Source organism: Melospiza melodia, chromosome 3, assembly GCF_035770615.1.
Source record: "Melospiza melodia melodia isolate bMelMel2 chromosome 3, bMelMel2.pri, whole genome shotgun sequence".
NCBI classification, from domain to species: domain Eukaryota; kingdom Metazoa; phylum Chordata; class Aves; order Passeriformes; family Passerellidae; genus Melospiza; species Melospiza melodia.
In genome coordinates, this window is record NC_086196.1 from 140,279,354 (window position 1) to 140,298,740 (window position 19,387).

General features: G+C 66.4%; 3 protein-coding genes across 3 annotated transcripts; all 3 read right to left on the bottom strand.

The window, feature by feature from the left end:
• Positions 1-1,225: 1,225 nt before the first annotated feature.
• TRIM54 (tripartite motif containing 54) lies at positions 1,226-5,050 on the bottom strand. Its single transcript, XM_063153295.1, has 10 exons — positions 4,836-5,050; positions 4,233-4,405; positions 3,343-3,514; positions 3,170-3,265; positions 2,593-2,826; positions 2,376-2,398; positions 2,173-2,297; positions 1,773-1,874; positions 1,620-1,658; positions 1,226-1,425 (listed from the first exon to the last, which is right to left on the bottom strand). Exons 1-10 carry the CDS (start codon positions 5,001-5,003, stop codon positions 1,415-1,417), a joined length of 1,143 nt encoding a protein of 380 aa, XP_063009365.1. The 5' UTR covers positions 5,004-5,050; the 3' UTR covers positions 1,226-1,414.
• An 899-nt stretch (positions 5,051-5,949) lies between these two features.
• Positions 5,950-8,822, bottom strand: DNAJC5G (DnaJ heat shock protein family (Hsp40) member C5 gamma). The gene is made up of 4 exons (XM_063153296.1): positions 8,674-8,822; positions 7,365-7,578; positions 7,053-7,206; positions 5,950-6,532 (listed from the first exon to the last, which is right to left on the bottom strand). Exons 1-4 carry the CDS (start codon positions 8,784-8,786, stop codon positions 6,453-6,455), a joined length of 561 nt encoding a protein of 186 aa, XP_063009366.1. The 5' UTR covers positions 8,787-8,822; the 3' UTR covers positions 5,950-6,452.
• An 807-nt stretch (positions 8,823-9,629) lies between these two features.
• On the bottom strand, positions 9,630-18,782 carry LOC134416558 (uridine-cytidine kinase-like 1). Its single transcript, XM_063153297.1, has 14 exons — positions 18,521-18,782; positions 18,180-18,286; positions 17,851-18,021; positions 17,335-17,406; positions 16,902-17,091; positions 16,747-16,808; positions 16,447-16,463; positions 15,712-15,810; positions 11,407-11,500; positions 11,239-11,301; positions 11,017-11,139; positions 10,835-10,942; positions 10,601-10,757; positions 9,630-10,467 (listed from the first exon to the last, which is right to left on the bottom strand). The coding sequence occupies exons 1-14, from the start codon at positions 18,780-18,782 to the stop codon at positions 10,394-10,396; spliced, it is 1,599 nt and encodes a 532-aa protein (XP_063009367.1). The 3' UTR covers positions 9,630-10,393.
• Positions 18,783-19,387: the final 605 nt, after the last annotated feature.

A 19,387-nucleotide genomic window follows, 5' to 3' on the forward strand; every position in this document is an offset into this window, starting at 1 on the left:
GGGACCTCTGGCCATGTGCATCATCACTCGGGACCCCTGGCCATGTGCATCATCATCCCGGACCCCTGGCCTTGTGCAGCATCATCCCGGACCCCTGGCCATGTGCATCAGCAGCCCAGACCCCTGGCCATGTGCATCACCATCCCGGACCCCTGGCCATGGGCATCATCACTCGGGACCCCTGGCCATGTGCATCATCACTCGGGACCCCTGGCCATGTGCATCATCATCACTCGGGACCCCTGGCCATGTGCATCAGCAGCCCAGACCCCTGGCCATGTGCATCATCACTCGGGACCCCTGGCCATGTGCATCACCATCCCGGACCCCTGGCCATGGGCATCATCACTCGGGACCCCTGGCCATGTGCATCAGCAGCCGCTCCGTCTCGGCTCTGGGCCGGCGGTGACGCAGCCGCGGCTCCCGGGGGAGCGGCCCCGGGCAGCGCTGCGGAGGCTCCGTGTGTACCCAGCACATCCCTGCCGTGTGTACCCAGCCGGCTCATCCCGGCCGTGTCTCTTCCCGCCCGGCCCATCCCATCCCATCCCATCCCATCCCATCCCACCCCATCCCACCCCACCCCATCCCACCCCATCCCCATCCCATCCCACCCATCCCATCCCACCCCATCCCATCCCATTGATCCCATCTCATCCCACCCCATCCCACCCCACCCCATCCCCATCCCATCCCACCCCATCCCATCCCATCCCATCCCATCCCATCCCACCCCACCCCATCCCACCCCACCCCATCCCCATCCCATCCCACCCCATCCCATCCCATCCCACCCCATCCCATCCCATCCCATCCCACCCCACCCCATCCCACCCCACCCCATCCCCATCCCATCCCACCCCATCCCATCCCAGCCCATCCCATCCCATCCCATCCCATCCCACCCCACCCCATCCCATCCCATCCCATCCCATCCCATCCCACCCCATCCCACCCCATCCCATCCCGGCTCCCGGGGCTGCCGCGGGCACGGGGCGCGGCTGTGGGAGGGGGCACCGGAGGGTCGCCGCCCCCCGGCAGGGGCTGTGGGCAGGGCAGAGCCGCTCACCGGGCCCGGGGCTCAAAGCCCGCCTTGCACAGGGGCTCGGGGGTCTCAGCGCCCCGCCCGAGCCCCGGGGGCGCTGCTGGGTGATGGGGCAGGGGCTGTGCCGGGCCAGACCCCGAGGGCGGCCCTGGCCTCCAGCGCACCCACACAGCGCACGGCACAACGGGTCCTCACACACATTTAATGTCGGAGAGGGGCAGCGCCCATCGGGGCAATTCCAGCAGCAGGGATGGAGCTCGTCTGAGAGTGCGGGATGGCACAGCCAGGGCGGGGTGACAGGGACAGGGATAGCCGGGTGTGACAGGGACAGGCAGAGCTGAGGGCATGCCAGCCTTACCCCACGGCCTCACTTCAGTGCTGACCTGTGCAGAAAAGCAGCCTGAGCCCTGTGACCTGAGGATCCCCTTCCCACCCCGTGCAGCAGGGACACAGGGACGGCCTGGGGGAGCCTGGGGTGTGATCTGCCCCCCATGCCCCCATCCCCACTCCCAGGGGGTCTCCTCTGCCCCACAGCACCCCATGGCCGTGCCCATCTCACTCCCCACGAGGGTCTCACCATGGGGAGAGCTTGCTGGCTTCTGCCTCGGCCCCACATCTGCAGAGGGAGAGAGGGACAAGGTCGGGGCAGGGATGTCCCAGCAGCCTGAAGGACCCTGCTGGCCCACGGGGACCATGGACACGGCCCTGGGCAGTCATGGCAGGCACTCACCTTCAGCAGCCTCGGGCACCTCCAGGCTGTCCAGCCGCTCCTCGTCCGCTGCAGCCTCGCTGCCATCCCCAGGTGTATCCCCCTCATCCTCACCCAGGGGCTCTGTGGGCAGGGACAGCTCAGGTGGGACCTTCCCGCATCACGGGACACACCAGGACACTCCAGGGTGTTCCCAGGAGGAATGTGACCAGCCCAGTGTGGGAACCAGGGGAAGCCTGGGGCAGGACTGACCCTTCGGGTCCCCAGTGGGGTCGCAGGCCCCTGGGTGGGGTCACGTCCCCAGTCCTGTGTGGGATCCCGGCACAGGGCGTGTGGTGAGGGGGCTCTGCCGGGGGCTCTGGGCACCCCGGGCAGCCCCAGTGCCCCTGGGACAGCACAGCCATTTCCCCAGGGCAGGCACCTGTCTGGAACTCGATGGTCCTCAGCATCTCGGCCACGTAGTCCACGTTGATGGAGAAGTGATCCATGTTCTCGTAGCCGGGCTCAGGGCGGCTGCTCATTGATGCCTTGGACATGTCTGTGATCCTGCAGGGCAGAGGCACCCCGGGGGCTGCAGGGCCTTTTCCAGCCAAGGGCCTCTTCCCCCCCATTGTCCCCACTCACTTTTTCAGGAGTTCCTTGGAGTGCTGTGAAGGAAAACGAGGGGGGATCAGTGTCTCCTGGACACCACCCCCGGCACAGGCGCACCCCTGCACATCCAGGGGCACCCACAGATCCTTTTGGGTGAGCAGAGCCCCTGTGAGCAGCCCCCTGCCCCTCAGGGCACCACGGCCCCACCACCCTGCCCCGGGCAGCCCCAGGCCCCGATCCCCGGCAGGACCTGCAGGTACACGGCCATCTGGGGCTCCTCCATGGCCTGGATGGCCGACTCCACCAGCTTGGAGGAGGCCTCCAGGTGGTCTCCGTACTGGCGGATGAGCCCGCGGACCCGCTGCAGCTTGGCCTCCTGCTCGGCGGCGATGCTCTGCAGCAGCTCCTTCTTGCGCTCCTCCAGGATGCCGTAGAGCGCGTCGAAGCGCAGCCCCAGGTGCTGCTTCTGCCGCCTGCCGTTCTCCTGCGGGGCGGGACGGGACGGGCCGGGGCTGCTCCGTGTGCCCGGCACAGCCCCGGGGCTGGGCAATCGCAGTGCCACCACATCCCTCAGCTGGCACTGCTGCAGGGCTGCTCCGTGTGCCCGGCACAGCCCCGGGCTGGGCACTCCCAGTGCCACCACATCCCTCAGCTGGCACAGCCCGAAGGCAGGGCTGCTCCGTGTGCCCGGCACAGCCCCGGGGCTGGGCACTCCCAGTGCCATCACATCCCTCAGCTGGCACAGCCCGAAGGCAGGGCTGCTCCGTGTGCCCGGCACAGCCCCGGGGCTGGGCACTCCCACTGCCACCGCCTCCCTCGGTGCCCACCTCGATGGTGTGGCAGATCTCCTCCATCTGCGTGATGATGGCCTGGATGCGGTCGTTCCCTGCCACCAGCATGGCGATGCCGTCGCTGAGCTCGCTCTGGGGGTGAGGCTGGGCGTGAGGGTGGCTGTGGGGGTACCCCCGGCCCCCCGAAACCCCCGCGGGCCCCCTTCTACCTTCTGTCGCTGGTAGACGGCGGGCAGCGGGGCCACCTCGCAGTCCTTGTGCGCCCCGAACACCTTGCACAGCGAGCAGGTGGGCGCCTCGCAGCGCAGGCAGTAGATGTTGATCCGCTCGTCCTCGTGCTCCTCGCACATGAGGTGCTGCTCAGCCTTGGCGTGAAGGGGTCTGCAGGGGTTGGGGGTGTCAGGGAGGCACCCCGGCCCCAGAGACAGACACCCCGGCTTCAGAGACAGACACCCCGGCCCCAGAGACACCCCGGCCCCAGAGACAGACACCCCGGCCCCAGAGACAGACACCCCGGCTTCAGAGACAGACACCCCAGCTTCAGAGACACCCCAGCTTCAGAGACACCCCGGCCCCAGAGACACCCCGGCCCCAGAGACAGACACCCCGGCTTCAGAGACAGACACCCCGGCTTCAGAGACAGACACCCCGGCTTCAGAGACACCCCGGCTTCAGAGACACCCCGGCCCCAGAGACAGACACCCCGGCCCCAGAGACACCCCGGCTTCAGAGACACCCCGGCCCCAGAGACACCCCGGCTTCAGAGACAGACACCCCGGCTTCAGAGACAGACACCCCGGCTTCAGAGACACCCCAGCTTCAGAGACACCCCGGCCCCAGAGACACCCCGGCCCCAGAGACACCCCGGCTTCAGAAACAGCCCCAGCCCCGGCTCCTGCCCAGCCCTGAGACACCTCCGGCTCCCAGGGACCCTTCAGCCCCAGGGACACAGAAACGCCTCTGTCCCCGGAGACAGCTGCTGCCCCAGGGATATTCCCTGGCCCTGCACGGTCCCCATGACTGCCCAGGTCCTGTTGGGATCCCACCCCAGCCCTCTCGGTGGGCTCGCTGCCCCCCGCAGGTCCCCGCGCCTCCGGACCGGGCCGACTCCTGCTTGTAGATGTCGATGATGTTCTCCACGAGCAGGTTCCGCTGCAGTCCGTACACCCCGTGCCGGTCCAGCACCACCTCGTGCCGGCACGACGGGCACCGGAACCGCCCGCCCGACGGCACCGCGCTGGAGCCCCGCGACTGCCACAGCGGGTTGGAGGCCTGGGGGGGACGCGGGGTGTCACGGCGGCGGTATCCCGCACATCCCGCACACCCCGCACTGCCGGTACCCCCGGCACGCCCGGAACCCCGCAACACCGGCACCCCCGGCGCCCCGGCACTCCCGGCACCGCACGGCCACGGGTGTGGGCACAAACCGGGGCTCAGACACGGCCCCTGCTCCCCCTTCACCGTCCCCGCCAGCCGGGAGCGGCACCGGGCACAGCCCACCGGAGCTGCCAGCGGCTGCTCCCGGGGCCGGGATTCCCGGCGCCAGCGCCAGACCAGGCCCCCGTGAAGAGGATCCCGGTGCTCCTGGTCGCCCCTCGGCCCCGCTGGCCGGGGATCCCGGGATAACGGGGCCAGACCCGCCGGGCTGGGGTCCCAGGGACCGAGCTCCCGGTGCCTCCCCCCGCCCCACCGCGGCTCCCACCTGGAAAACGTCGTTGGCGCACTTGCGGCAGAGGTTGTGCTGGCAGGGCAGGATCACCACGGGCTTGGAGAACATCTCCAGGCAGATGGGGCAGATGAGCTGCTTCTCCAGGCTCTCCATGCTCCGCGCCTCCGCCAGAAGCGGCTTCAGCCCCACGGCGAAGTTCATGGCCGCGGTCCCGGCCCGGCCCGGCCCGGCCCGGCTCTGTCCCGCGGCTCCGCTCCGGCCGCCCGCTGCCCGCTTTGTTTCGGCCCCGGCCCCGGCCCCCCGCGCTAATTTTAGCCGTCCCCGCCCCGCCGGGGCCGCAGCTGTCGGCGGCGTCGGGTGACACTGAGTCACCGCTCCGGCCCTCCCTCGGCACCGGACACCGGCTGCGTTCCGGACCCGCCGATCCCTGCCCGGGAGGAGCGGCCGGAGGTCGGGGGAGCAGGGCCGGCCGGTGCAGGGGCTGCAGGGCTGGGGCTGGCCGGTGCAGGGTCGGCCGGTGCAGGGGCTGCAGGGCTGGCTGGTGCAGGGGCTGCAGGGCCGGCAGTCACGCTGAGGACAATGTGCCCCGCTGTGCAGGCAGCAGGGCTGCGGGAGGCTGGGGTCCCGCACACCCCACGGTGCCAGCCTCCCCGAAGGGCAGGGCAGAGGGGCTGGTGCCAGGACACTCCATCCCCACTCGCCCTGGCACCCTGGCTATATTTAGGGAGTGAGGCAGAGCCCATGCAGCCGCAGGCAGAGGCAGTGACCGACCAGAGATGGGAAGAACGAGCAAGCGGCTCCCCGTGTCCCTCGGTGCCACCCCTCGGTGCCACCCCTCGGTGCCAGCCCTCCGCAGGGAGCTCCGCAGGGGCAGGAGCAGGGGGCAGGAGCACGGCTCCAGGACTGCAGCAGCAGGAGTGGGGAGAGCAGAGCTGCGGGAGCCAGCAGCAGGGCACAGAGAGTGGCACCGGGTGGGGGACAGGACACACGCGGCATTCACTCCACCCCACACAGGACGCGAGCTGCCCGCTCTGCACCCCGGTTAGTCCAGCACCCGCAGGATCCATGAGCACAGCCCCAGCGTGGAAACACCGGGCAGCGGCACATCCTGCTGCCCTGCACAGAGCCCAGGCACACACACACACACTCCCCTCCCGTCGGCCTTTAATGGTGCCCACAAAACCCAGACAATCCCAGAGGGCAGAGGGAAGGGGTACACGCAGGAGCACCCCAAGCCCGCAGCAGCGTTTGGCACCCAGCACCCGTCGGGAGGGCTGCAGAGGGGCGGGCTCAGCCCAGCCCCGAGGTTACAGTGCTAATGGTCTCACAGAGCTACAGAGCTCGGCCCGGAGCATCTCTGCTCGTGCCCGGGGCTCGGTGCCCGACCTGGGCACGGGCAAGGCACTCGAGGGGCCACGGCAGCACGGGCTCCAGGCCACTGCCACCACCAGCGCTGGACACGGGGGCATTGCCCTGGAGCTCGAGCAGGGGCCCGGCAGCCTGTGCATTGATGCTGGCCAAATTAACCTGAGATTCTATCCCTCCGAGGCCGATGAGGCAGCCCGGGGGCGGGACCGCGGTCCCGGAAAGTGACAGTCCCAAGGGAGGAGGATCCTGCCCAGTGCTGGGAGCCGGCGGGGTGGGCCGGCCTCAGGCATCGCTCCTGGCGCTGGCTGGCAGCGGCTCTGTGCTGGCAGGCGGGGGCTGCGCTACCACAGGGCCCGGAGGATCTGCAAAGGAAAGCTCACGTCAGTGCCTCAGCCCCAGCCGGAGGTGCCAGAGAGCAGGAATGTCACAGCACTGCCTCCAGGGCTCCCACAGCCCAAAGCCCCCACAGCCCTGGCCAGTGCAGAGTGCCCTGACCCCAAGGGAAGCTGCAAGAGCCACCCAGCCCCACTGTCACCAGTATGGCCAGTGCCAGGAACACAGCTGGCCCAGAGCACAGCTGCTCTTCCCGTGCTCTGTGCCCCAAAGGGTCTCTAAGCTTCAGGCCTGTTCAGGGGGCCTTTGTCCAGAGAGAAGGAAAAGGTGTGCACCCACAGCCCATGCAGTGGCTCCCTCTGCCACTGCCACCAGCCCTGGCCCACACAGGAAACACCAAGGGCTGGCTGGAAGTAAGAGCTGTGGCTAAAACCAACCCAAGGCCTGAGCCAGAGCTCTGTCCCCACACGAGAAGGGACACGGGAGACCCCAGAGCCCCCACAAAGCAAACACAGGCGCTCCCAGCTGCCGGGCTCCCGCCGGACTCACCGCTGTCCTCTGCCCGCATCTGTGCCTCCAGGTCCTTGGGGTCCACGTACTTGTAGGACTCATCCTCCTTGGGCTGGCAGCACGTCCCACAGCAGAAGAAGCAGCAGCAGCAGCAGCAGCAGCACGTGAGGGCCCCGCAGCACAGCACCAGTGCCTGCATCAGGGACAGACGTGCCGTGAGCTCACCCGAGCCCCTGACCCATCACACCAGTCCTGAGAGCCCAGTCCAACACCAGCCGGCCAGCAGGGCAAACCCCTGAGCTCACCCGGCCCACCAGCCCCACCAGGCAGCCCCAGGGACACCGGGCTCACCTGGAACCACCACTTGGACATGAGGAAGTAGTGCCGGACAGCATCGTCGCCGAACTGCTCGGCCACGTAGAGGCCGAGGGAGCCGTACTGGTCGTACAGGCGGCGCTTGTCCACATCGCTGAGCGTGGCGTGGGCGCTGTTGATCTCCTTGAAGCGCTCGGCTGCCGCTGGGTCATCGGGGTTCTTGTCGGGGTGGTACTTGAGAGCCAGCTTCCTGCGGGTGCAGCGGGGGGACCCCCGGCACGGGGTCAGTCCTGCTGCCCGGGACAGCCCCACAGGACCCCCCCGGCATGGGTCACAGTCCTGCTGCCCAGGACAGCCCATAGCCCACAGGACCCCCGGCATGGGGTCACAGCCACACTGCCTGGGACAGCCCCACAGGAACCCCGGCATGGGGTCACAGCCGCACTGCCCAGACAGCCCACAGGACCCCCGGCATGGGGTCACAGTCCTGCTGCCCGGGACAGCCCCACAGGACCCCCGGCATGGGGTCACAGTCCTGCTGCCCGGGACAGCCCCACAGGACCCCCGGCATGGGGTCACAGTCCTGCTGCCCGGGACAGCCCACAGGAACCCCGGTATGGGGTCACAGTCCTGCTGCCCAGGACAGCCCACATCCCCGGTATGGGGTCACAGTCCTGCTGCCTGGGACAGCCCCACAGGACTCCCGGTATGGGCTCACAGCCTCACTGCCCAGGACAGCCCCACAGGACCCCCGGCACGGGGTCAGTCCTGCTGCCCGGGACAGCCCCACAGGAACCCCGGCATGGGCTCACAGCCCTGCTGCTGCCCAGGCAGCCCTCAGCCCCTCCATGGAGCCGGGACCCCCGGCACAGGGTCACAGCCTCACTGCCTGGATAGCCCACACTCCCCAGGAAGCCCGGCATGGGCTCACAGCCCCGGTGCCCAGACAGCCCACAGCCCTGCAGGACCCCCGGTACGGGCTCACAGCCCCACTGCCGGGACAGCCCACAGCCCCGCGATGGAGCCGGGACCCCCGGTATGGGCTCACAGCCCCGCGATGGAGCCAGCACCCCCGGTATGGGCCCACAGCCCCATGGGACCCCCGGCACGGGCTCACAGCACCGCTGCCCCGAACAACCCCAACCCACACCGCACAGGGCCCCTGGTATGGGGTCACAGCCCCGCTGCCCCGGACAGCCCACACCCTGCAGGGCCCTCGGTATCGGGTCACAGCCTCACTTCCCGGAACAGACCCTGGCCGCCGGGACGGGACCGGGACCGTCCGGACGGGATCCCGGCCGTGCTGGCGGGACGGCCCCGCGGACCCCGCCGGACCCCCTCGTACCGATAGGCCTTCTTGATCTCCTCGGGGGAGCTGCCCTTCTGCAGCCCCAGCACGCGGTACAGGCTCTCCCCGACCCGGGACAGCTTCCGCTGCGGCCGCGGGGGCTCCGCCATGGCCGCCCGAGGCTCGCAGGGTCGCACGGGACGCGGCAGCGACCGCCAAGGGCCTGCCCCGCCGCCACGGCCTGCCCGCCGCTACGGGCCTGCCCGCCGCCGCTTCCGCCGCCGCTCTGCGCAGGCGCCGCCCGCGACCCGGTACAGGGCACGGCCCGGCCGGGCGACACCCGGTACAGGGCCCGGCCCGCCCGGAGACACCCGGTACAGGGCCCGGCCCGCCCGGAGACACCCGGTACAGGGCCCGGCCCGCCCGGAGACACCCGGTACAGGGTACGGCCCGGCCGGGCGACACCCGGTACAGGGTACGGCCCGGCCGGGCGACACCCGGTACAGGGTACGGCCCGCCCGGAGACACCCGGTACAGGGCCCGGCCCGCCCGGAGACACCCGGTACAGGGCCCGGCCCGCCCGGAGACACCCGGTACAGGGCCCGGCCCGCCCGGAGACACCCGGTACAGGGTACGGCCCGGCCGGGCGACACCCGGTGCAGGGTACGGCCTGTCCCGGCGACACCCGGTACAGGGCACGGCCCGGTGACACCCGGTACAGGGCACGGCCTGTCCCGGTGACACCCGGTACAGGGCACGGCCCGGTGACACCCGGTACAGGGCACGGCCTGTCCCGGTGACACCCGGTACAGGGCACGGCCCAGCCCGGTGACACCTGGGGCACGGCCCGTCCCGGTGACACCCGGTACGGGGTACAGCCCGCCCGGCGACACTCAGTATAGGGTCCGGCCCGCCCGGAGACACCCGGTACAGGGCACGGCCCGGCCCGGCCCGGCCCCACCGCCCGCCCCGGTCCGGCGGCAGCAGGAGGCGGCACACGGGCATCGCGCTGCTCCTTTATTGGTACAAAACGGCGGCGAGGGGGGTGGCGGCACGGCCGGGCCCGGGACAGAGCCCCGGCCCCGGACCTTCCTGCTGCCGCCGGTGGCGGGGCGAGGGGGGCAAGGCTGCCGCTGCCCTTTGGAAAAAGAACCTGAGCAACAAGGGCAGCACCGGGGACACCTCAGCACGCCCCGGGCACCAGCAGCACTGCGCACCGCGGGTGGGACAGCACCGGGAAGGCAGCCAGCCCCATGCCGGCCCCCAGCTCCTGGGGCCAGGGATGGAGTGTGGATTGCAGGGACGGGGTGGATCCGTGAGGTCCAGTCCCTGATGTCAGAGGGTCCCGCTGGAGCTGGGGGCTGCCCACAATAAATACAAATAAATACGGATTCCAGGCATGGAGCTGGCCTGGACTGGACCCCATCCCCGTTCCCCTGGGCAGAAGGTGAGCACCCCTCAGGCACAGCCGCGGGGAGGCCACCTCTCCCTCTGCAGGCACGGCTGGCCCAGGCCCAGAGGCAGGGCTCTGGGAGCAAGGAATGTCCCTAAATATCCCCTCTCCGTGGTCCCAGGAGAGGCCATCCCTCTCTTGTCCTCCTCTCTGGGGAGGATTGGTCCTTGGGGGCAGAGGGAGACCAGCAGCAGGGCCTTGTCGTGCAGGTCCGGAGAGCTGGGGCTGGCAGGTGGGCACAGCTGCAGCTCAGGGCCTCTCCTGGGGGCAGGGATGGGGCCAGCCCTGCAGCCAGCCCAGCCCCTGGTCCTGAGGCCAGCCAGCTCAGCAGTCCACGCTGTCACTGTCACACCAGGCCGAGGGGCCGTCGGTGCCAAAGTATCTGTCTCCAAAGTTACCTGGCAGGCAGACAAAGGGACAAAGTGAGGGGCAGCAGCGCCAGCCCCACCAGTGTCCCCCGGGTGTGGCTGCAGGGCTGCCCGCAGGGCTGCTGGCCCCAGGCAGAGGCACAGCACAGCCCAGCCCCCTCACCGATGCCCGGGATGATGTGGAACTCCTCGTTGACCCGCTTGTCCACGGCGGTGGTGATGATGCGGACGCGGGGAAAGGCGTAGGCCACCGAGTGCACGCCCATCTCCGCCATCAGCAGCGAGAGCAGGAAGATCCTGTCCTCCTGCACGTCGTGGTCCTGCGGCACAGGGGGCTGTGAGAGCCCGGCAGGGCACAGGATCCCAGCCCCAGCCCCAGCCCCAGCCCGGGCCTCACCAGCAGCACGCGCACGGCCATCATGGCTGCGGCCCCCGTGGACACCGTGCTGTCCATGAGGATCACGTAGTCCTCGCTGATCTCCTTGGGCAGGCGCAGGTAGTGCAGCTGGCGAGGGAAGGAAGGGTTGGTGACGTGCCAGCAGGGCACGGCTCTGTGTGCCAGGCTGCAGCAGGACTCACCTCGGGCTCCCCCGTGTCCAGGTTGGTCTGGATGAGGATCTTGCCCAGGCGGATGTCCTTGCACACGGCGGTCAGGGCCTGCTCCATGGTCTCACCTGCCCGCAGGATGGACACGCCCGTGATCTGGGAAAGGGCAGGGACACGTGCTGGGTGCTCCTGGCGCCTGCTGAGCCAGGAGCTGTGCCCCCATGGGGAGCAGGAGCTGGGGCATGTCTGTCTCACCCGCTGCCTGTGGAACCGCTTCCCCTCGTACGTGGTGCCCTGCGGCGTCTCCACCGTGACCGACTGCAGCACAGAGGGGAGCACAGAGTGGGGGCAGCCAGAGCCGTCAGGGGCACCCAGAGGGGAGCTGGGCTGGGGCTGGGGCTGCAGCCAGCAGTGGGCACTCACCTTCAGGGGCAGGAAGGACAAGGCATGCTCGATCAGCAGCCGCATCAGGCGCTTGGAGTAGAAGATAAATTCATCCCTGGTCGTGTCCTTGTTCCTGGGAGGGATGACACAGGTGAGGTGGGAACAGAGCCCCTGCCATCCCTTGCAGACCACACGTGGGGCTCCAGGGGCCAAGCAGCATGGACAGCAGCCCCGGGCTGTGGGAGCCAGAGCACTCCTGGAGTGACAGTCAGTGACCACCAGCACTGTGGGGCTCACTGACACCTCAGCTTCTGACAGCCTCTGTAGACAGGGCTACAGAGGCAAGAGAGTGGCTTAACTACCCTGGAGGGAGGTGCAACACCACTCAGAGCCATGAGAGAGAGCAGGGAGAGAACGGGGAGTAGGGACAGGTCAGGCAGGACCGTCAGGGGCAGCACAAACTCAGGAGCAGTGGGTGAGTGCTGGGGAGCCCGGGGTGGAACAGGAGCAGAGCCAGGATAGAACAGGACCCTGCCATTGAAGGGGACGTAATGCACCGTGGCTGAGCATGCTGGGTGACAGAAAAGAGTTGCACATGTCCCCAGCACCCCCTCTATGTCCCGAGTCACAGATAAAGCACTGCTAAGAACCAGGTGACTCTGAAATACCATGGTGTGCCCTACTCACAGCTCCGATGTACTGAAGGCACCGAGATGTAAAACAAACACAAACCAGAACAAAGCTGCCATGGGGCTGCAATGCCCAGGAAACCTCTCCCCTCGCCCAGGAGGGGTAAGCCAGCCCTGCATGCAGGGCACTAACCCCACAGCAGAGGGACAGTAGATGACTGTTCCTACTAGGAGTACCCTGGCCACCAGCCTCGTGAGAACACGAGGACACAGAAGTCCCACAGACACCTGCCTGTTCCCAGATGGAAGAAGTGGAGCTGGCAACACTCCTGAAGAGGCAGAAGGATATTGAATATTTTTACTCTGTATTTTAAGACATCATCTGCCATTTTTTACACCTCGGTGGATGACAGACAGCCCCACTGAGGCGTGTGGAGGAGGACGAGCAGTCACTGCTGTCCTCATGTGCTCCTGCAGCCATTCCAGGGTCACTCACAGCTGAGCACCTGCAGTGATCACGGCACACAGACATTCCCAAACCCCTGGGCACTGCCAGCACCCCCAGGGAAGGCAAAGAAAACAGTTCTGGTCTGGAAGAGCCTGCCTACAGCTCCCAGTGTGAGCTGTCAGCAAGCACTCACGGGTGGGCTGCACCCACACATCCACCCACAGCAGCCTGGGAGCAGCAGGAGCCAGAGCCTCCCCTGCAGCCTGTGCTGTGCTGTCCCAGCCAGCTGTGCCCACCGGGACCCAGCCTGCTGTGCTGGGAGCAGCATGGGCCCAGCAGCCTCCCCTGCAGCCTGTGCTGTGCTGTCCCAGCCAGCTGTGCCCACCGGGACCCAGCCAGCTGTGCTGGCCCCTGGCTGGCTGGGACAGGCCCCACACTGCTCCTGCAGAGGTTCCTCTGTGTGGAGGGGCTCAAACCCTGATGACATGTGTGTGTGTGTCACATTCACACAGTGATACCTGTGGGGATGGGGAACCCCTGGGGAACCCCAGGGCAGACACAGCCATGAAGCTTCTCCCTGCCCAGGACACAAGCGGGCAGGGGAAGGGCTGTGCCAGGGAGGGCAGCCCCCACAGGCTGGGCAGCAGCAGGTGACCAGGACCACCCTCCCACCCAAACCACTGCATGATGCTGGAATTTCAGATGTTGAGAATTTTAAATTTTCTGTGCTGAAAGGCACAGACTCGTGAAAGAGTGCTGTATTTGACTTGAGGTTGTGGAGGAGATTTTAAAATTAATTAATAGCGTTAGGATTGTGAGTGTGTAGTTGGTTAGAAGTGTGTAATATAACAGGGTGAAAAACAGAGTCTGGGGTTTTAGAATATAGAAATTAAATATGAAGATGGAGGTTTTAGGGCAGAAGTAAGTTGTTGTTTTTTACCTTTTTCTTCTTTTTCATCAGTTTGGGCGATGTTTTGTAATTAGACAGAAAAGTCTACATTGTAAGCTTTGAGAGATTAGTTACTAGGTTAAAAGTGTTAGTTTTTAATTAGATAGTTTAATCTTAAAAGGCTTTGTAACAAAAGACAACTATTTTGTGTTTTGCTAATGAAAGACTGTAGAACTCACAGTTGTGAGGTTGTTTCACTGATAAAAAATAATAAACACATGAGTCTAAACATGAAATACATTAATAATGACAAGAGACAGCTCTGCTAAGATGCAATAACAGCACATGGAGGTGCAGGAAATGTGGCTAAAGGTGTGTTTGAGTCTCACCAGCCTGGAGCTCTCTGGCAGCCCAAGAGAAGGGCAGCAGGCAAAAACCTCAGGAGTGGAGGGTGACATTTGTGACCAGCAACAGCCCCATGCCATGCCCAAGTGACACAGAAGCCAGCAAGTGCCACCAAATCTCACCAGAAACACATTCTGCCTGTCCCCTGACACAGACCCAGCAGAGCTCCTGAGCACAGAGGTTTGGAGAGGCACTGGCCCAGCAGGATTGCAGGGGGCAGATGCTCCTCAGGCATGTGGCATTTCCCAGACACCATCTGGGATGGGCTCAGTGCTGCCCACAGCCTGGCCCTGCTCCTGCACGGCACCAGCACAGCCACGAGAGGCCAGGGGTGCCAGAGCCCTGCAGCCCCAGCAGAGCCCTGAGCCTCACGGATTAAGGTCACCAAGCACTTGCGCTACCAAGGTGGAGCCACTGGCACAGGGCTCTGCCTGGCACACCCGAGGTGCCACATCACCGCTCCTACTGCCAGGACCTGCCCTGGAGCCTGTGCTTCCACAGGAGGAAGGAGCCAGGAGAAGGAAAGGAGGTGCCCAGCCTGGATGTGGCCATGAGTATCAGAACACCATAAATTGTTTGGGTTGGAAAAGCCCTTTGAGATCCAGTCCAGCTGCTCCCCCAGCACTGCCAAGGCCACCACCAGCCCACACCCTCAAGTGTCACATCCACATGGTCTCCGAATTCCATCAGGGATGGGAACTCCATCACCACCTGGAGCAGCTGAGCTGAGGCTGGAAAACCCTTTCCATGAAGAAACTGCTCCCAATATCCAACCTAAATCTCCTCTGGAGCAGCCTGAGGCACCTTCCTCTTGTCCCATCCCTTTTTCCATGGGAGCAGAGCCTGACCCTCACCTGGCTGCATCCTCCTGTCAGGAAGCTATAGAGAATGAGAAAGTTCACCCTGAGCCTCCTTTGCTCGAGGCTGAGCCCCTTCCCAGCTCCCTCAGCCTCTCCTGGGGCTCCATTCCCCGCCCTGGACAGGCTCCCTCAAGGTCTCTCTTAGGAGGGGCCCAGAGCTGTCCCTAAGCCTGGAGGTGCCCCAGCAGTGCCCAGCTGGCACAGCCCAGGTGCCAATGGCCTCTTGCCCACATGGGCTCATGTAGAGCCACTTTCCACTAACGCTCCCATGGCCTTTCCAGCCCCTCTGCCCCAGCCTGGAGTGCTTCATGGGGCTGCTGTGACCCCAGGGCAGGGCCTGGCACTTGGCCTTGATGACCCTGACCCTGCTGGTCTCAGCACATTGATCCAGAGCATCCCAACCCCTCTGCAGAGCCCTCCTGCTCTCCAGCAGATCCACATCCCACTCCACTTGGTATCCCCTGCAAGCTTGCTCAAAGTGCACTCAGTCCTGTCCAGGTCCCTCACAAGGACATGAGCTGACACCTTCCAAACCAACACACAGGTGCCAGAGGAGGACCTGACTGACCTCAATATCCTCTCTCTGCCGTGGGGAAACACACCTGGGGCTGCCAGGTTCTGCAGCTGTAAAAACAATGAACCTCTCCATAGTGCTAAAGGCCTCAGCCCTTAACCCTTCACTAACTGATGCTACTGTCACCTGGAAAAAGGAGCATCAGAGGGGAAAGCAAAGATCAGGAGTGGTGAAGTCACAGCAGCAGCAGCTGCCCAGGTCCCTTCTCTAAGCTAGCTCTAAACCAAGTGCCCTGGGAGAGGGGCAAGGGGTACCCTGCTCCCTGCCACCAGCTGCTCCACCTGTGCTCCAGTGTGCAAAGAGCCAACCAAACCCCTCCCATTATAGGAAAAGCCTACTTTTGGGTCAGGAATCACCCAAAGCAGATGTGCAGAGCTCTGGTCACCATGTGCCCATGGGGCCAGGGCCAGCTCCATTCAGCCATTCTGCTCCAGCCATCCAGCTCCAGGCCAACCCCCACGAGTGCAGCCCCAGGGCAAAGGGCAGACACTCACACCAGGCGCTGTGGTGTGCCAGGGCAGGGGCTGGCAGGGATGTACCTGATGATGGTGTGCATGCCCCGCACCTGCGGCGTGCTCTCCAGGACACTCAGCGTCTTGGGCAGGGGCTGTCCTTGGTGGGCCGAGGCCAGGGCTGCCCTGCAGGGAGGAAGGTGCTCAGAGCTGTGCAGCACACACACACCCACAGCCCTGGGCCACCCTGCCAAAGGAAGGCTCCAGAAACACCCCTCTGAAAGGTCAGCACCGTGTTTGGCCTTCCCTGGACCCTGAATAACACCCCAAGTCTGTCAGCAGGCATGAGACCCCAGAGCGGGACTGCCCAAAAAGAACCTCCCAGACCACACGCACGGCTGCTGCAGCCTCTGCAGGGCAGGACATTCCCTGCACCCTGGGACCAGGCTGTCACCACAGGGGACAAGGGCTGTCCTGCCCAAAGGGAACATGAAGTGCCAGGAACAGGGACCATGCAGGGCACTTCTCCCACAGAAGTGAGCACCCCAGGGTAAGTCAGCAGCCAGGAAAGGGGCCCTGCTCCAGCCAGGACAGGAGCAGGGCAGGGAGCTGGCCACAGGCATCAGCCACAGTGTGGGGTGTGTCACACAGAGCCCAGGGCTGCAGCCAGACAGGCCCCGAGGAGCTGAGCACAGCCCTGGGGAGCAGCAGCTACGCTCAGGCACCTCAGCAAAGCTCTGCCAGCAGGGACACAGAACCCAGTGGGTGCCAGCAGCCCCCCAGGCCAGAACAGGCTCCTGTGCAGCCCTGGGTCCCACGTACCTGACTGTGATCTCCCGCTGGTGGTGCAGAGGTCATCAGCGGTGGTGCAGTGCAGGGGAACAGGAAGGACAGACACCCTGTCAGTCACTCACAGGCCAGCACAGCCACCCCAACAGCCCAGCTCCCCACCCTCCTCCCCGTGCCCACTGCACCGATCTGCTCCCCCAAGCTCCATGTCGGGGTCTCTTGAGAAGAGAGGGGATGCCAACACCCCCCAGGTGCTCCCAGAGCACAGGTCTGTGTGCAGCCACATCCTGCCCTCTGCATGCAGGACCCTTCCCCTCCTCAGCCCCGGCTCACCTTTTCCAGCTGGCTGTGCACGTGCTGCACGATGAGGTCCAGTGCCACGGAGTTCTCCCCACCTGCGGGCGGAGCAGAGGGGGCAGGTGGGGCGGGCGCTGAGCCACCTGCCCCACAGCACCCGCTCCCCATGCCAGGCTCAGCTCCGGCCTCACCCCTGGGCACCACGATGTCGGCCACCTGCACAGTGGGCTCGATGTACTGCTCGAAGGCTGGCTTCACAAACTTGTTGTACTGCTTGATGACGCCCGCCACGTCGCGCCCGCGCTCCATGATGTCGCGCTGCAGCCGCCGCACCAGCCGGATGTCGGAGTCCGTGTCCACAAACACTTTCATGTCCAGCAGCTGGAAAACTGGGAGGGGTGAGCACCCCCTATGCAGCTCCCATCATACCTGAGCCATTCCCCTCCACCACCCCGCAGTGGCACCCAGCATCACCTCCCCTGAGGCCTCTGACACAGAGTGCTCTGCCAGCAAGCGTGGTGAGCTCTCCCTCCACAGCCCCACTGCAGAGGCACCCAGGGCCAGTGCCTGCCCTGCTGCAGCCCAGCATCCTCTCGGGCCAGCGGCCACCTGAGGCAGCGATACCTTGAGCAGCTCCTTGTTGGCGAAGGCCAGGATCCCTTCAAACACGATGACGTTGGCCCCATACACTGTTTTCTGCAGGCAGACAGCAGCTGGGTTTGTCCTGTTTCTCTCACATGCCACAGCAGCACCAACACTGACATACACAGGGCACTGACCCCCCTGGGATCTCACCACTGTGCTGGGGCTCCCCATAACCATCCTGCAGCACCCAATGCCTTGGAGCTGTAGTCAATCCCTGCGCATGATGCTCCAGGCCAGGACAGACCCCGAACCTTGCTCTAGATCCCAAGCCTCTGCTCAGTGCCATCCTCCCAGCACCTCTGCCCACTGAGTCCCTCCCTCATATCTGCACCGGCCTGTTGGCACATCTCCCCACAGTCTTCCATGAATGAGTACCCCATTCCTGATGACCCCAGCCACCCCCTCCCTTTAGCCCTCCAGGCCCTGCAGGGCCCAGAGGCATTCCCCGTTCCCAGAACCCTGCCAGCCAGGCTGAGCCCGGCCCCCGGCACCCACCCACTCGCGGCGCCGGCTGTGTGTGGTGAAGTCGTACACCGGCACCTTCACGCTCTTGCCCTTCTTGAGCTTGCGCAGGACATTGACGAGCAGCTCGAAGTCAAAGGCATCGGGGTGGTCGAAGTTGTAGTCGCTGCGGGCTGCCAGCGCCTGCTGCCCCTCATCCAGCACCTGCAGGCACCGGCACTGCTCAGGGCCGTGCCGGATCCCGGCACCCACCCGGCACCCCAGCCCTGCTCAGTGCCGCACCCGACCCCCGGCAACACCCAGGGGTACACTGGAACCGGAGTGTCGGCCCGGCTCGGCGCTGCCCGGGCCCCGTCCCGCACCTTGTAGAAGGAGTCCATGGAGAGCAGCACGACCCAGGGCACGTCCAGCGCCTCGATGATCCGCGTCGCCACTGTGGTCTTGCCGGAGGCGCTGCCGCCGCACAGGCCTGCGGGGAGCGGCGGGGGCACCGCCCCGGCCCGGATCCGTCACGGGCCCGGATCCAGATCCGGCTCCGGCTCCGGCCCGCTCCCAGCCCCTCCCTCGGGGCCTCGTTCCCCGATTCCCGACCGCAGCCCGACCCCGGCCCCGGTCCGGCCTCCATCCCCTCCCGGCCCGCTCTCGGCTCCATCTCCTTGCTGATCCGGCTCCATCCCCTTCCCGGCCCCGTCCCGCCGCTCACCGATGACAAAGGCCTCATCTACGGGCGCGCCGGTCTCGCTGTACCACGGCGGCCGCCCAGCCGTGTAGATAGTGCGCTTGCTGGTGCGCAGCAGCGGCGGCTCCGGCTTGCACTGGCTGGCGGTGCGGCGCCGTGGGGCCGGGGCGGGCGCCAGCGGCAGGCGGCTGAGCAGCGAGCCCAGCGGGCCGGGGCCGGGAGCGGAGCTGTGGGCGCGCTCCGGCCCCGCCGCCCCCCGCCGCTCCTCAGCGCCCGCCGCCGCCATCGCCGCGCGGGCTGCGGGGGCTGCCGGGACAGGACAGGCTGCGCACGGCACGGGGAACAGGCCCCGCCCCTGAGTGAAGCCCCGCCCTTATAGAGGCTCCGCCCCAACCGGTGCCCCGCCTGCTAGTGTGACCCTGGCTGAGGCCCCGCCCCTTACCGAGGCCCCGCCCCAGACGCCCCGGGAGAGCGGGACTCACCTGCAGAGTGGGGCCGTCACACCGCGGCTCACCTGTGGAGCCCTCCCTGGGGCTGTCACACACACCGGGGCTCACCTGCACAGCCCTCCCTGGGGCTGTCACACACACCGGGGCTCACCTGTGGAGCCCTCCCTGGGGCTGTCACACACACCGCGGCTCACCTGTGGAGCCCTCCCTGGGGCTGTCACACACACCGGGGCTCACCTGCACAGCCCTCCCTGCAGATGTCAGAAACACCGGGGCTCACCTGCACAGCCCTCCCTCTGGCAGGTCAGAGCCGCTCCAGCCCTGCAGCATCACGGGCTGCTCGGGGCTGTCCCCAGCCTGCCCCTGTCCCAGGTGTCCTGGGCACCCAGCGCTGGGCCCGGCGCCTCGGGGCGGTGTCCAGGACACGCCAAGGGCGCGCTGT

Coding starts and splice junctions, on each gene's coding strand:
- TRIM54 (XM_063153295.1), bottom strand. CDS start 5,003: ATGAACTTCGCCGTGGGGCTGAAGCCGCTTCTGGCGGAGGCGCGGAGC. Junction 3,515..4,232: donor TACAAGCAGGAGTCGGCCCG/GTCCGGAGGCGC, acceptor CAACCCCTGCAG/ACCCCTTCACGCCAAGGCTG. Junction 2,298..2,375: donor TCCAAGGAACTCCTGAAAAA/GTGAGTGGGGAC, acceptor TCTGCCCTGCAG/GATCACAGACATGTCCAAGG.
- DNAJC5G (XM_063153296.1), bottom strand. CDS start 8,786: ATGGCGGAGCCCCCGCGGCCGCAGCGGAAGCTGTCCCGGGTCGGGGAG. Junction 7,579..8,673: donor GAGATCAAGAAGGCCTATCG/GTACGAGGGGGT, acceptor CTGCACCCGCAG/GAAGCTGGCTCTCAAGTACC. Junction 6,533..7,052: donor GATGCGGGCAGAGGACAGCG/GTGAGTCCGGCG, acceptor TTTCCTTTGCAG/ATCCTCCGGGCCCTGTGGTA.
- LOC134416558 (XM_063153297.1), bottom strand. CDS start 18,782: ATGGCGGCGGCGGGCGCTGAGGAGCGGCGGGGGGCGGCGGGGCCGGAG. Junction 16,809..16,901: donor CGACATCGTGGTGCCCAGGG/GTGAGGCCGGAG, acceptor CTCCGCCCGCAG/GTGGGGAGAACTCCGTGGCA. Junction 10,758..10,834: donor TGGCCGTGCGCGTGCTGCTG/GTGAGGCCCGGG, acceptor CCTGTGCCGCAG/GACCACGACGTGCAGGAGGA.